At 44.1% G+C, this 15,397-nt stretch overlaps 1 protein-coding gene across 1 annotated transcript in view; it reads right to left on the bottom strand.

Annotated features, from left to right (window-relative positions):
* Positions 1-1,539: 1,539 nt before the first annotated feature.
* Positions 1,540-15,397, bottom strand: part of LOC130124806 (nesprin-1-like) — a 49,663-nt gene continuing 35,805 nt past the window's right edge. The window contains exons 25-38 of the mRNA XM_056294154.1: positions 14,534-14,932; positions 12,416-14,020; positions 10,897-11,234; positions 10,506-10,650; positions 9,900-10,118; positions 8,652-8,926; positions 8,198-8,363; positions 7,098-7,253; positions 6,629-6,781; positions 5,866-6,048; positions 4,878-5,015; positions 3,483-3,668; positions 2,047-2,169; positions 1,540-1,749 (exon numbers count right to left, since the gene is read on the bottom strand). Of these exons, the coding sequence (XP_056150129.1) occupies positions 1,540-1,749; positions 2,047-2,169; positions 3,483-3,668; positions 4,878-5,015; positions 5,866-6,048; positions 6,629-6,781; positions 7,098-7,253; positions 8,198-8,363; positions 8,652-8,926; positions 9,900-10,118; positions 10,506-10,650; positions 10,897-11,234; positions 12,416-14,020; positions 14,534-14,932 (4,296 nt within the window). The remainder of the gene's footprint in view (positions 1,750-2,046; positions 2,170-3,482; positions 3,669-4,877; positions 5,016-5,865; positions 6,049-6,628; positions 6,782-7,097; positions 7,254-8,197; positions 8,364-8,651; positions 8,927-9,899; positions 10,119-10,505; positions 10,651-10,896; positions 11,235-12,415; positions 14,021-14,533; positions 14,933-15,397) is intronic.

Consider the following 15,397-nt stretch of genomic DNA (forward strand, 5'->3'; position numbering starts at 1 on the left):
TGCATCCCCTCACCATACTCAACAGCATGGTGTCTATGGTGAAAACCTATAGATTTCTGGGTTCCACAGTCTCCCAGGACCTAAGGTGGGTACCCAACATAGACACAATTATCAAAAAGGCCCAGCACAGGATGTACTTTTTCTGCCAGCTCAAGAAATTCAACCTGCCTCAGGAACTGCTTATTCAGTTCTACTCTGCAATAATCCAGTCTGTCCTCTGCACATCCATCACTGTCTGGTTTGGATCGGCCACCAAACAGGACAGGGACAGACTACAACAGACAGTTAAGTCTGCAGAGAAAATCACTGATGCCATCCTGCCCTCCATTCAGGACTTATACACCTCCAGACTCAGGAAACGGGCTGGCAACATCACTGCAGACCCATCACACCCTGTTCCAACTCCTCCCCTCTGGTAGGCGCTATAGAGCACTGTACCCCAAAACAACCAGATGTAAAAACTTTCTTTCCATGGGCTGTCATTCAAATGAACGCTTAACACTGTCAAATAAATCAAACCATTTTGTATACACTGTACGTGTACTGGTACGTTCTGTCATGTCCATCTACCTCAGGCATGTATGTAAGTAACCTGCTAACATCTATTTCAGCATCTCTGATATATTCTCTGCACCATTGCATTTTATCACCTCTTATTTTGCCTGTATAAGTCAATCCTTGTGTATGTATCTGATGATTGTTGTGTTGTTGTGTTGTTATTCTATGTTAAGTACACTGAGAGAGTCACAAAACCGGAGTCAAATTCCGTGTATGTGCAAACCTACATGGCCAATAAACATGACTGATATTTACAGGCTTACCCAAATATGACCTTACAAGCTAAACTTTTGGATATTTTGCACAAATAAACTCATTCATTGTTTAATACCTAACTGAATCATGCATAGTTAAGATAGCTAAGATGCTTTAAAGATCTGTTTGTCCTCTGTGGGTCATTTCTTTCCTCTCCCCTAAAGACTAATCTTCACTAAAATGAGCTTAACAACAGAATCAGCCCACTTATCAATGGATAAGAGGACACTACTGTTGGGACTGGGGAAAAACAAACGCTAAACATTCCTGATAAGGCCTGTTTACTAGACGAATAGAGTGCCCTAGGCCTCTATTGCAGAATTCAGAATAATAGGGGTGAATGTTTCATGTGCGCCATAAGTACAAGCAAGTATAAATAGAACGATACATTTGGTACAATTCAATAAATGACTCTACGTGGCATAGCTGCCAATGTATAGCAACTGTCGACTATTGAATTACACCAGTTGTTGTTGGTCAGACCCATCATATATACATAACAGGGCAAATGCATGTTGCATGTTTTACAAGACTGTCATGTAAATGATGCAAATATCTGTCTGGTACCAGGTTTGACATTACATGCATTCTGTTCCTGCACAGTTCTTTCAAAGTCTCTCTCTCTCTGCATTCTTAAGAGTTTTTTCTCTTCATAAAGCATTTGCTGTGTACCCAAAATACGTCTGAAAATACTTGAGCTGTGACTGTGGGTAAAGCCCATTAATTTTAACCAGTGTGAGCACTGCCCCCTACCTGCAAGATGTTGCACTGCTGGATGGTGGTGTGCTGAAGTTGGCTGGCTTCTTGCTGCAGGGTCTGGGCTGTACGGCAGATCGGCAGATTGGCCACTACCTCTTCTGGTAGCCGCAGGGCACTCTGACACTGCTGTACTGCTCCCACCTGCTGCTTGAAGCCCTCCATCTCCCCCAACAGACGCTTACAGAGGGACAGATGGAGGTGAAGGTCTGAGTTAGAGGTTGAAAAATATACTAGCAACATTGCGTATATTTACCCTTAACATAATACGATGTGAGCTGTAGCTGTTGTATATGTATGATGACATGTTTATAGAAACATAAGTGTGTATGGATTGACGTGTGTGTGTTTGTATGTTAAATGTCCTACAATTTGAACTATGACATCTGATTCCAAATGAAAAAGTTGTATAAAGAATATACAATATGCGCATACACACACTCATATCTGTGTATGTGTGTGTGTGTGTGTGTCTACCTGTCTGTGTGTGAGTTGTTCCCTGAGGCTGAGTCTGTTAAGGTCAGGGGAGGCGAGTGTGACCTGCACCTGGTCAAGAGAGGCATGGAGGCTCTTCACCTCTGCCTCCAAATGCAGCATATCCTGCAGAGATAGATAACGTAACATGTCACTGCAAAGTAGGAGGAGGAGTACGTTCAACAGAGAAAATTTACACATGGGCTATTGTCGTGGCAATTATTGAATTCCACGCTGACAGAAATGAGGAACGAGACAAAAATCTCTTACAGTATTGTCACACGATTTTAATATATGTTCATGAACAGACACATCCAAGCCCAGGTGCCTGAATGCACACCGATCAATACAGTACAGTCTCTCTTATAGGACAGTTGTCTGTTCTTCCCCTCCTTATCTCATGTCTTCCAGCTCTCATCCACCAAGGCCATTTTTCCATTTAGTATGCACACACTTGCTACACTCAGTGAGTCTCCCATACAGCCAATAATTAACAATAGGCCCTTATTTGTGCACCTGGAGAAGACACTTTATAAGACTACCTTTGTTCTACTACACATGGACTTCAAGCATCCATCTAAGCAGTGCAAGGTCATGGTGAAAGATTAAAAGTAAGCAAACATCGCATATGAATTGCCCTCACAGCTATACACACATATGAAGGATTAAAAACAGTCCTGCATCATGAAGTCAAAATACATTATTGTAGGGCGTTGTTTTAAAACTGCTTGGTGAGCATTTTAAAAAAGATAATTTCATATTTACATCCAAAATGTAAAACACTGTTTAAAAAGCTATTTTGCAAAAAAAGCACTCAAGTATATTTATGTTTTGCCTAAATTTGCTTAAATGTTTCACTACCGTAAATATAATTTTGGATTTTTTTCCTAAATAGAGAGTATCTCAGATAAGAACAAAGTTATTTATTTGCAAACACTATTTGACCTTGGTGTGAATGGAAGGTTAGCTCAATGATATTACACTATCAAAATCAAAAACTCCCATCAACGACTGCATCAATTTTAGGGACAATCTGTCTCGGTTCAGGTCTGTCTCGGTTCCGGTCTGCTTCAGGTCATTCATATGAAAGGTGGATGCTGACTATCCAGCAACAATCCATCAACACCTCACAATATAGTGCGAGTGAGTGACCATAAGGGGGCACTGTGGTGTTAAATTACATATGTAACCACTATGAAGCAATGGTCACTACCCATATTTAATGTAATTCACAGAAGTATGTGAGTGTTCATAAGGCTGGTATGATTTCACCACTTTAAACAGCTGCTTCAGCGTTGTTGGTTGCATTGGGAAATGTCACAGATGTTTGTTTGCATGAGGGCCAATTTTCATGCCCACGTGGTTGTTTAAGAAATCTCATGCTGCATATCTGCGCACCGTGCTGGTCTGAATATGAGCAGGGAGCAGGTTTGTTTTACCTTGGCTGCATCTTGCAGACTCTGGAGGCGGGTCTTAGCACTCTGCTGCAGCTCCTCGGTGCGCCTGCTGAGGTGTTTCACCTGCTGACTCCACCCCTTCGTCTGCAGCACCTCAGCGAGCTGCATCTCCCTCTCCCCCATGGCCTCCAAGTCGCCATGGAGACCCCGACACTCCCGCAGCAGGGCCTGTTGCCATGGGAACATAAATTACAAGCCAAGGGGAGCCATTGTATCAGGCAATTACACTAATTAAAACCGGTCAATGTTGGTCGCATGCCATTAGAGATAATATAGGGTTTCCAAAAAGTATGATTAGCTGTCACTTTATGGGATGTCTGCAGATTTATTAGACTACATTTAAGAAATTCTAAGACCAATATAGCTCAAGTAGAAATAAGTTTTAAGACAAACAATATAAGATATGCACATGCCCATTTGATTTGCAATTATGGCTTATATTCAGCTGATCATTTTTGCCAGAGCCGAACCTGCAAAAACGGTACAGATAACGAATGGATGGAGGGCATTTTTTTTCTGGCTCAAACAATACGCATGTCCTCATCTAAAACCTGAACACATCCCACCCTTTGTAAACATTCAGGAACATCCATCAACACCCCAAGGATGCACACAAACCGTAAAATACGCAAGAGAAGCCAGACTTCAGATGGTAAGCAGGCAAATGGAAACATCTAAGCACTTTTAGGTCTCTATACTTTATACTGTGTGTATTTTTGTCTCATGTGTGCTGCTGCTCATTTAGGGCCACGGCACAACAGCAGACTGGTCTAGATGTTATCGATGGATAGCACACCTTCAAGGTCAATTTTGCTACCAAGATCCTGTAACTGTTAAAAGCAAAAGAATGGTAGAGTTCTAAGAAACACACAGGCCACTAAATCTTTATTTAAATCGCAGAGCAGCCAGTCTAAACCACGCGCCGAGATGTTTTGCGTTAGCCTCATAGGATAAATGCCTTAGGCCTTTTTTGGCCAAATTGAGATTTCTGCCTACATGTGTTCTCCTCAAGCTGCTGCATCACCCTGGATTAGTGCCTATGTCCTAAGCCAATCAGAACACTTTTTACATTCAAAAATGACAATCTGCCTAAGTCACTCGTGTGACTTGAGCATTTTTACATTGAAAAAAATAAAGAAAAAAGTTGCATACAAGAAAGGCTCCTGGTGCTCGGCTTTCTCTCTTTCCTTATCTGGTAAGATAATTAATATTTCTTTGATTTACTGTAGGCCTAGTGTAAATGTACTCAGTGGATATGAAAATGCGTTTTTTCTTATTATCCAAAAATCATAAAAAATGACTTAGGCATTTATCCTATGAGGCTAACGTTTGCATACCTGCTCATGTCCTGCATTAGAGACCAATGAGGACCCCTACCTGATGTGTTCTGATTTGCTCCTGCAACTGGGAGGCAGAGCTCCAGATGATACTGCCAGAGACCAGGGCCTCTGCCTTTTCAGTCCAGCCCAGAATGAACGACCTCATCCCCTTATATTCCTCCAACTGCCTCTCTGCCTGCTCAACACAAACCGAAGACATGAAGATGATAGGATGAATATGCAAATAACACTTTTGTGTATTATTCCTTGCAAGACTGTCATTTATTGATTATATTGGCTAAAAACTGATAGAAATGCAGTAAAATAAACATTACAATCTAGAATTTTGTGTGGGGAGGGGGGTTTGTGGGCCCCCCCCTTTTCTCCCCAACTGTATCCGGCCAATTACCCCACTCTTCTGAACCATCCCGGTCATTGCTCCACCCCCTCTGCCGATCCGGGGAGGGCTGCAGACTACCACATGCCTCCTCCGATACATGTGGAGGCACCAGTTGCTTCTTTTCACCTGACAGTGAGGAGTTTCACCGGGGGGGGGGGCGTAGCGTGTGGGAGGATCACGCTTTTCCTCCCTGTTCCCCCTCCCCCCTGAACAGGCGCCCCGACTGACAGGAGGAGTCACTAGTGCAGCAACCAGGACACGTACCCACCCGCAGATATGGCCAGTTGTGTCTGTAGGGACGCCTGACCAAGCTGGAGGTAACACGGAGATTCAAACCACCGATCCCCGTGTTGGTAAGCAACGGAATAGCCCGCTATGCTAACTGGATGCACTAGAGCTTTGTGATTAAATCAAAATAGGTATCTATCAAAACTGAGAAGGTAAGCTGAGTTTTGCTGAGTATTTCAGCCTTTATATTCAAATTCCCATTGCAGTACATTAAGTGATAATGTGAGGGGTTATTGTGAGGGTTAATGTGAGGGCAACATCTGTTATTGAGAGCAGACACGAGTGATCTCAATGTGCTGGAGTAGGGCAGACGTACATATGGGACGGACGTGGTGGACTGACTGAGCAGCTGTCTTACCTTCTTCAGTCTGTTGGCTTTGTCCTGGGCCTGCTGGGTGGTGTTGCGCTGCACCTCAGCCAGTTTGGCCAGGGCATCGCCCAGCTGCTTACACAACAAGGGGTTCTGCTCCACAAACTCCTGCACTGCCGCACCTAACTCAGCCAGCGAGCGACCACAGCCCTCACACTCCTCACAAAGACACTGAGGGAAAGGAGGGGGAATAGAAGAAGAGAGAAAATTGAAGAGGAGAGAAGGAAGTGATGGGGTGAGATGAGAAAAAAAGGGGGGGTGGGGCAGAGCGGTGGAAGGAAGTGGAAAAGGGTCAAGGAAGAAGAGGAATGAAAGCAAAAGGAGAGATGATAGAGTAAATATCAGCTAACCATACACCCCAGGTGACTAGATGATTTTTTGGGGGGGGTTTTTGGGGGGGGGGTACCAAATGCACAACTTAATTGGTAGAGGATTCTTGAGAAGAAAGCATGTCAGGAAGGTAAGGAAGCTGAAGAAGAGTTTGAGAGGAGGGAGGAAAGCGGAGGAAAGGGATCAAAATCCCATTTGGAATACCTCTGAAAAAAAAAGTGGGTCACTCTTGAAGGCAGATATCAATCTCATGCCATCACACACACACACACACACACACACACACACACACACACACACACACACACACACACACACACACACTCATTAACCTCAACATCTGGAAAATAAATGGGGGGTTTAAGGGTGGTTTAATGAGGGCCAATTGCTTATTAATTTATCAATCTGTCTGGCTGATTACTTTGGTCTCCTCTCTGGCCTGCTCCAGGTCGGAGGCCTTGTCTCCAAGTTTCAGAGAGATGGTCCTCAGCTTCCCCTCAATCTCCTGGAGTCTGGTGCTAAAGTCCTCTTTCACATCCCTGGTCTGCTGCACCTCCCTCTCTCTCGCCTGGACCTAAGACAGATGGCGGACGAAATAACTGCACAGTCAAATAATGACACAATATTAATTAAATATTTTAACGTTATAGTGACGCTGATAGAAAGCATTCCGTTTCAATTTCCCCTTAAGTACTTAAAAAAAATACATCTATAAAGCCTCCTCAGGAAACAGTTATTTTACCTTGTGCCATCGTGTCCTTTGGAGACTCATTCTCATGCACTGGGTATAATCTAGTGACTAAACAGCCATGTGACTAACAAACTTAAGACACTTTTCAGCAACAAAAAAACCCCCCACAATAACACTGACGGTAGCCAGGAGGTGTTACCTGGTCCTCAGCGGAGCCCAGGGCGAGAGCCACCTCGGCTAACTGCATGCTAAGCTCGGAGGGCAGGCCGGCTGGGAGGTCCTGGTACTTGGACTGCTGGAGCTCAGTCATGCGCTCCACACTCTGACGCCTGCTGATAACTTCACCATGGGCGGTCTTTAAAACACACACCAGTATTACTGATTAGTCATGTGATCTGACGATTTATTTATAATTACTCTCTGCATTTCATGTTTTATTTTTTAATGATTCCTTTTTTTATTTTTATTTTAAATGTATGTTAAAAAGAACAGTATTAACTAGTAGTTTATTTCTATCTACTTGTTTAGGAAGGTAACATGGGGGGGGGCATGAATACACTACCACCTCAGATCAGAATGAACCAATTGAAGAAAAAAAAAAAAAGAATTTTTTTTTTGTTGTTTTTTATTTTTTACCCCATTTTCTCCCCAATTGAATCTGACCAATTACCCCACTCTTCTGAGCTGTCCCAGTCGCTGCTCCACCCCCTCTGCCAATCTGGGGAGGGCTGCAGACTACCATATGTCTCCTCTGATACATGTGGCGTCGCCAGCCGCTTCTTTTCACCTGACAGTGAGGAGTTTCGCCAGGGGGACGTAGCATGTGGGAGGATCACGCTATTCCCCCCCAGTTCCCCCTCTCCCCCAAGCAGTCGCCCCGACCGACTAGAGGAGGCGCTGGTGCAGTGACCAGGACACATACCCACATCCGGCTTGCTACCCACAGATACGGCCAATTGTGTTTGTGGGGATGCCCGACCAAGCCGGAGGTAACACGGGGATTCAAACCGGTGATCCCAGTGTTGGTAGGAAACGGGCTAGACTGCTACACTACCCGGATGCCACCAGTAGTTTATTTTTATCTACTTGTTCAGGAAGGTAACGTTGTGGGGTGGGGGTGGAAGGGGGGGCATGAATAGACTACCAGTTCAGATCAGAATGAACCTATAAAAAAAAATATCTATTTTTAAGCCCTAGGATATTTGTCAACTCAGCAACAAGCAAACGTAAAGCCAGATCATAGGTGTGTGAGAATGTGTTTGTGTATTTATGTGAATGTGTGTGCGTATAATAGCTCACCTCTAGCTCTTGCAGCAATGAATCCAGGTCTGCGGTGGGACTCAGCAGCAAACCGCGAGTGTCTTGGATCCAGCCTTTCACCAGGCCCAGCTCCTTCTCCACCTCTTCCCTCTCCCTTAGCTCCTGTTGCACCTGAGCCCTGCTAGCACGCACCTGCAGCACAAGACTAGAAAGGCAGAAGTGGGGGGGGATTAAATGAAGAATTTCTTTGCAAACGAAGTCATCCACCATTCACAGAAAATAGCCTTCTGCTCTTAAAAAAATGAATGTGGAGTATTTTAGGATGAAATCATTTAAACAAATAACCAACAGAAAGTTAAACCCTGAGGGATGAACTAGTATCCATCAGACTTGCAGTTATATAACAGCATTTGTTTGATAAAGATTTCCAGAAGTTTCACGCGTGTTTTTCCCATCTCTCAGTTTCAGTCCCTCCCTCCTTTTCTCAACTCACCTCTCATATCGTTCCTGCATGCGCCTGATCTCCTGCAGGTTTGACTTTTCTACCCATCCACTCTCTGTCTTTCTCCCCGTCTCCTCCTCTTCTCGGAGGCTAACAGTGTGTTGTGTGAGCAGGGCCAGGACAGACTGCTCTCTCTCCACCTCCTGGTTGAAGGAGTCGTGGTACTCCAGCAGGCTCTGCAGCGCCGCTCTAGTGGCCGCCTTCTCCACCGTACTGTCTGGGACGCGGCCGTGGAGGTCTACTGACACAGAACGCACCTTCACCATCTGAGGAAAAAGGAAGACTGTGGTGACATTGTGTCGAGGTTCACAGAATACATTATGCAGTAGAAAAAAATAATACAATTTGTATTTACATGAGATGTTAAATGTCCTTAAAAGTAGGGAGATTCTTTTTCGTGGGTCTCATTAGAAGAAATATACAATAAAACCTCTCAATCAACTGTATATGTGATTGATAATGTCAGAAAAAAAACAGTAGATCACTTAAGAGGAATAGTACAAGTGTGTTATTGAGGTCCTACCAAAATAAATCTGCAATATTTTCTATTTGATGGACAAGAGAAAGTACATCATTATGGTATTGACGTATAACAAACATGTATAAATCCAAAGACCAAATAATGTTTCTTTATGACATGTAGCTGTATTACCGGACGTATTTCACTGTAAACGTTTGTAAATCTTATCTCTACTGAGTCACACACAACGGCCGAAACAGGAGGCGATTGTAAATAGTGACATCATGTCCATTTTAACAATGGGGCCATAGAGAACTGGTGGACAACAGGAATGTGCCACATAAAAGGAAGTGAGCAACTCCTACAGTTTGAGATTTGACCTCATTTCCACTTCCAGGGCAAGTGCTTTCTGGGAGTTCTGGCGGGTTGGGAAACTGATGTGTTTCAGGCTTCAAATGGGTCAGACAACAGGAAAACGGTTTGCAATGCAACACTGGCCTGGGGACTAGAATTACATTAAACTACACACACTTTGCTGCTGAGTTTGACCTAAATCGACAGTAGCAAGGACACCCTAACAATTCCACATGATCAGAGTAGACTAGAATTAATTCAGTCTTAGCATGCGCTCCGGTGGTTATTAGTAGATGCCATACAGGAGCCTGCAGTCAGACATGTGTGCTTAACCCAAACACACTCATGCATGCATGGAAGATGTATGGTCGTACACAGTGTGAATAACATCTGCAGTAAGAAATCCTCTGTCACTCTTTTCTTGCCTTTTCTGTGAAGCCCCTCCAGTCTCTGGCGGTATCCTCCAGTGCCCTCTCCTGGGCATCGGCCGCACTGCGGAGTCTGGTCCAGCGTTGCCATAGCGATGACACACAGTGGCTTGTGACCGCTTTGCTGGACTCAGAGATGAGCTGCTCCAACTCTGCTGCTTTCTCTCTCAGAATGGTTAAGGGCTGCTCCAGAGCCTCGATCCTAAGCACCAGGGACTGTATAGCAAGAGAGGTGAGAGTAAAAGTACAGGAAGAGGACCAAAAAACAATAGAAAAACGAAGGAAGACAATTTTAATGTCAAATGTCTTTCATTTTGGAAAAGTGAAAGGTGGTAATAGATGTTGATAAAGAACTGAGCAGGAGGAAATGTGCTTGCGGGGTAGATATTCATGAAATCACATCCAAACCAACTCTTCTTGATATTTGAAGAAGGCTTTGTCTGCTGCCAACAGACTGAAATCATGTTAAAAATTCATATTTTTGTAATGCTTACATGTTTCAAGAGAGAATGGCAAAATCATCAATGAGGTAGCTCTACCTTGCACATATGCAGTTTATATGTATATATATCTGGGCACTGTGTGTGACAGACAGTTCTGTACCCTGTATCTCTGACATTTATCCTCTGCCTCCCGGATGTTAGCTGCTTTGGCTGAGGAGAACATGGTCATCTTGCTTTCTTCTTCATTCATCTGTCCAATCAGTGTCTCTCTCTCATGTTGGAAGGAGCGCCAGAGACCATCACAGCTAACAGAATTATGAAATGTGCAATTGAGTGACCATTAATATTAACTTTTGTGCGACTTTTATACATCATAATACATTTGCACGCTATCTGCCCTAAACACAAGCTCTCTCCCTGTCACACAAACACACATGCACAAATGCACACACACACACACACACACACACACACACACACACACACACACACACACACACACACACACACACACACACACACACACACACACTAGATGTCTGAAGACACACCTCTGTAGAACCTCTCCACAAGCATCCAGTTGCTGTTGGACAGCTGTTTTTCTCAGCTGTATTGCCTCAACTTTTCCTCTTAGTCCTTTCATCACTCTTGGTTGTACAAAAGGCTCAAGCAGAGGTTTCAAGGTTTCCAGCTCCTCTAACTCAGCCACGATGGCTTGTTCCTGTGCCAACATCTCCTCTAGCTCCCTGAGGTTCTCCATCTGATCCTCCAGCTCCACTCCCAGCTTGGCCCTCTGGAGGAAAGCCTCAGCCAAATCCAGCCATTTCTGGAGAAACTGCTTAGATAAGTGGCACCTCTGGACAAGGGAGAGGACTTGATCCACTGCCATCTGCAAGACACAGATAAGGATTAAATAGATTTTACTTTTTGTTTCATTGATTTCTCTTACAAATGCTATACCTCTGTTTTAAGAATAAAACATGATCTTAGATTATAAACCTAAACCTTATAGGTAAATATCTGGTCCTATTTGCAAATATATAATAATTGCATGAACGATATTATCAAGATTGTCTATAAATTGAGTCCGCGGTGGTGTAGCGGTCTAAGCATCGGCTCTGTGTCGATGCAGTTGCCCACTGGGGACTGGGGTTCGCGCCCCGGTCTCGTCAGATCCGACTATGGCCGGACTCGACGAAGCAGCGATCATTGGCAACGCTGTCTTCGGGAGGGGGGCGGAGTCGGCTTGTGTTCGTCACGTGAATGCGTCTCTGTGTGTGTCGGAAAAACAGTGGTTCGGCTTGGAGTCGCCTTGTCACGAAAGTGGCGAGGCGGTCTCCTTCGAGACTGCCGGCCGGAGAGATGCAGTTGGCGAACGCATACAGTGCGAGGGTGGGTGTTTGAATTAAAATAGGGATCGATTGGCCACTAAATTGGGAGAAAAAGGGAAAAATCAGAAATAAATTTATAAAAAAAAAGATTGTCTATAAATTAAATAAAAAACACTGAATTTTACTTTTACATCACTGATAAATGGTGGGTGTCTGTACATGTTCTCTCGTCCAAATGTCAAAGGTCAAAGAAATCCTCCCAGGAGAACACTGAGATAAGCAATCCCACTTTATCTTTACTTAAAATTTAATTCACATCGACCCACTGGAGATGAACCCAGAGAGGCAGGGTAAAAAAAAATCCACTTAAAATCACCACAAAGCTAATAAATTAGGCATCACTTAGGAGCCTACTGAAACTTTATGGTGTCTCTGGAATGGTGTGTAAAATATTTGGCTCCCCTAAGTCTATTAATATTGATACCATGGGGAAAAAGGAGGTGGAAAAATTACTGAGCTGGTTCAAGTCATGAATGATGGATCAGATAGATAAAAAGTTGAAGAGTAAAATGAGATTTTCCCCTAAAAATCCATAGCTTTCTAATTTTTTACAAGTCAATTTACATAGAGTGTATTAACTACTTGCAATGTCATGGTGTAGTACTTCACAAAGAATACCTTTGGAACAACTGAAATGATTATATATGCATTATAAACATAGTTAAACGTGTACATTTACCTGTTTAGTGCCAAGTGTCTGTTTCACTTCAGCTCCCAGCTTTGCCAACTGCTGTGCTCGTTCCTCTAAGTGGGCTGGGACAGTTTCCTTTAGGCTGCTAAATCTCTCCCTCTCTCTACTAACCCACTCATCCACTATCCCCAATCTACATTGCAACTCCTTCTCGACAGTTCTCAGCCTCCTCACTTCCTCTTTTACCTTCTGCACTTTGACCTCTGAAAGGCTCAAAGGCTCCTCCAATCTGCCTTTCATACTCCTCAACCTCTCCAGCATTTTCTCAGTCTCTCTCTTGAAATCGCCATCCTCTTTGATATACTTTTCACATTCTGTGATGCAGATTTTTACTTCCACCTGTAAAAACGCCAGTGCTTTTTGCCATGAGGTTATTTCCTGCATAGCAGAGGGGTCAAAGTTCAGACCAAGGCCTTCGGTTTGCCGTATACATTCTTCTACCTGAGTGCTTACAGCCGCCAGATTTTCAACTAGTAAATAAAGACTTGTTAGTTTATCCATGACATCCAGGTTTGTCTCTGTCTTGAATCTGGCTAGCTTCGCTTTCATAGTCTCTAACTCAGATTCCAACTTGATTGACAGTGCCTTGTGTTCAACCACCATTTTTAAGCAATCTTCTAAGTGCTTCATTTTCTGATCAGTGGTTCTTTTTAGGCTGTTGTGGCGGTTGACCAGCTGCTGCGTCTCCTCAGCTCGACATTGTTGGCCCCTGCTGAGAAAACCTTCATTTTTCCCTTTTAGCTCTTTCACAGCAGGGCTAAGATGGGATAAACTCCCGTCCAGATTCCTGTACTCATTATTAAGCCGAAAAACGTCCTCTTCACTGACGCTGATAGTCTGCTTCTCCAGATTGTCATACTGCTCCTGAAGTTCCTCCAGTGCATTACGAGTGATATCAAAGAAAGTGCTGAACTCTTTCCCCTCCAGGATTATTTGCTGGACTCTGTCTCTCTTTTCTTTGGCTAGAGCTAGGATGCTGTTGTACTGCTGAGGCAGGGCGTTAAGCCTCTCATCTAGATAGCAGTGGTCGATCTCATTCAGAGTAGGGAGGATCTCTTGGCCTATTCTTTGGACGATAAGGAGGAGGTTCTCGTACTCGGATGCCTGCTCTAGAACATTCTGGAAGCTAAACAGTTGTGTTTGTAATTCTGAGTTGTCATCAATGTTGGTTAGATTGATTTCGGGGAAAGTTATGGCATCTGCCCTTCTTAGCCAAAGGCAAGTCTTGTCCAGGTCAACCTGGAAATACTTCCTGGAGGTCAAGGATTTGTCCAAGTCGGTCAGACGCTTGGTTGTCCTCTGGAGGGCCATCTCAAAAAGCGTCTGGAGCTCCTCCAGCCGGGCTAGGGTCTCCGCTCTCTCCTTATCAGAAGCATCTCTCTCCAGCTCTCGTCCTTGTGCCCATAGAGATGCCAGCTCCCCTTGGTATGCCCGTAAGCTGCTCTGGACCCCCCGACATGCAGCAACCTGTTTGGTCAGATCATCAGGCAGCAGTGCGATGTGATCATCAACTAAAGCCTTCCTCTCCTGCTGTTGGACCCAGGACAGGGCCCTCCCAAGGCCGTGGAGGAACTGTGTCCTCTCTGTGAAGGCCTAGAGAGGAATGACAAAGCATGCACAGCTCATTTTTCAGATGTGAAGCACTTCATGAATTTGGCTTCAAACTCACGCTCTGACAAACTGACATCTAGTCTCACATTTAGCTGTACCAACTGCGTAGATTCGGTGGCGGGTTGTTTACCCTTCAAACATATTTGTGAGCGAGTGCCTCTCAAAATCTGTGCTGTTGTTTGTTAAGAATTTTGCGTTTCCTTTTTGCTAATTAACATTATAATTGTCATTGGTAAGAAAATTAGCAGAATATAATTTTTCTGATCCCCACAGCTATTTTGTCCTAGCCGCTAATACTCGGTATTGTCCATCAACACGAATGCAAGTAAGACCTTCTCTGTCACCTTTAACAGTTGCGCTTCACATCTATGACATTATACGTCCTTGCAACTTATTACAGCTGGAAAATAACATTATTTTTGAGGGACTTAAATACATTGTTGCAAAGCAATTAAATCCCTCAAAATTGTTACCAGTAGAGATCCAGGTGTATACCTTACTGAGGTACTTCCTCCTTTGGGTCACCCTGGCCCCTAGAGCCTCAACTTCAGTCTGGGCTTGTTCAACGAGCTCCAGAAGATGCCGCTTCTCACTCAGCCCTAGTCTGGAGGCCACGGCCTGCGCTTCATTCACCGCCTGGCCCAGCAGCTGCTGCCTTGCCTCCAGCTCGACACACACACTCAGGTGGTCGAACAGAAAGCTCTGAGCCAGATCCGGAGGAGGGCTGGTTTTCAAGGCAGAGGTGAGTGCGGGTCGTTGCTCCTCCACCCACTCTCGTGCATCCCTCAGCTGTGTTTCCACCCGCGCCAGATCCTCAAGCGTCTGAGCTGAGTCCTGGATCTTCTGCCGGATCAGGCCCTCCAGCTGGGCCCAGCGCTGCTCCAGGTGACCCACCTGGCAAAAAATCAAACATTATTAAAAAAAAAGAAGCATGAAATAGTGATTAAACTATAAAATCCCTGATATTGTTAATACTAAAGCTGCTACAAAAAGTTTTTCTCTGAGAAGATTTAATATCGTTATATACCGATTACAAATGCTTGTCTCCATGTTGGAGGTCCCATAAAACCTGACAAAATAAACCACCCCATCTCTCACTCTTCTCCAAAACACATGCACAGGGTACCAGAGGACCAATGTAGTTCTTCGTAACAAGATGCAATACTTGTGTAACATGAAGTTGTTCTTCTGCGAAACACTACCACTGTTGTCCACAGGGGTTCGCGAATTTAGAAAATATATATATACAAAACTCCTCATAGCAGCTTTAGTAACAAGATCTTCATAGCACTGCTAAATGTATTTGAAATATGTTCAATTCTTCCTAACGGTAGCATCAATAGCATCACTGTCAAGACA

The sequence above is a fragment of the Lampris incognitus genome, chromosome 15 (genome assembly GCF_029633865.1).
Source record: "Lampris incognitus isolate fLamInc1 chromosome 15, fLamInc1.hap2, whole genome shotgun sequence".
In the NCBI taxonomy this organism is placed as follows: Eukaryota; Metazoa; Chordata; class Actinopteri; order Lampriformes; family Lampridae; genus Lampris; species Lampris incognitus.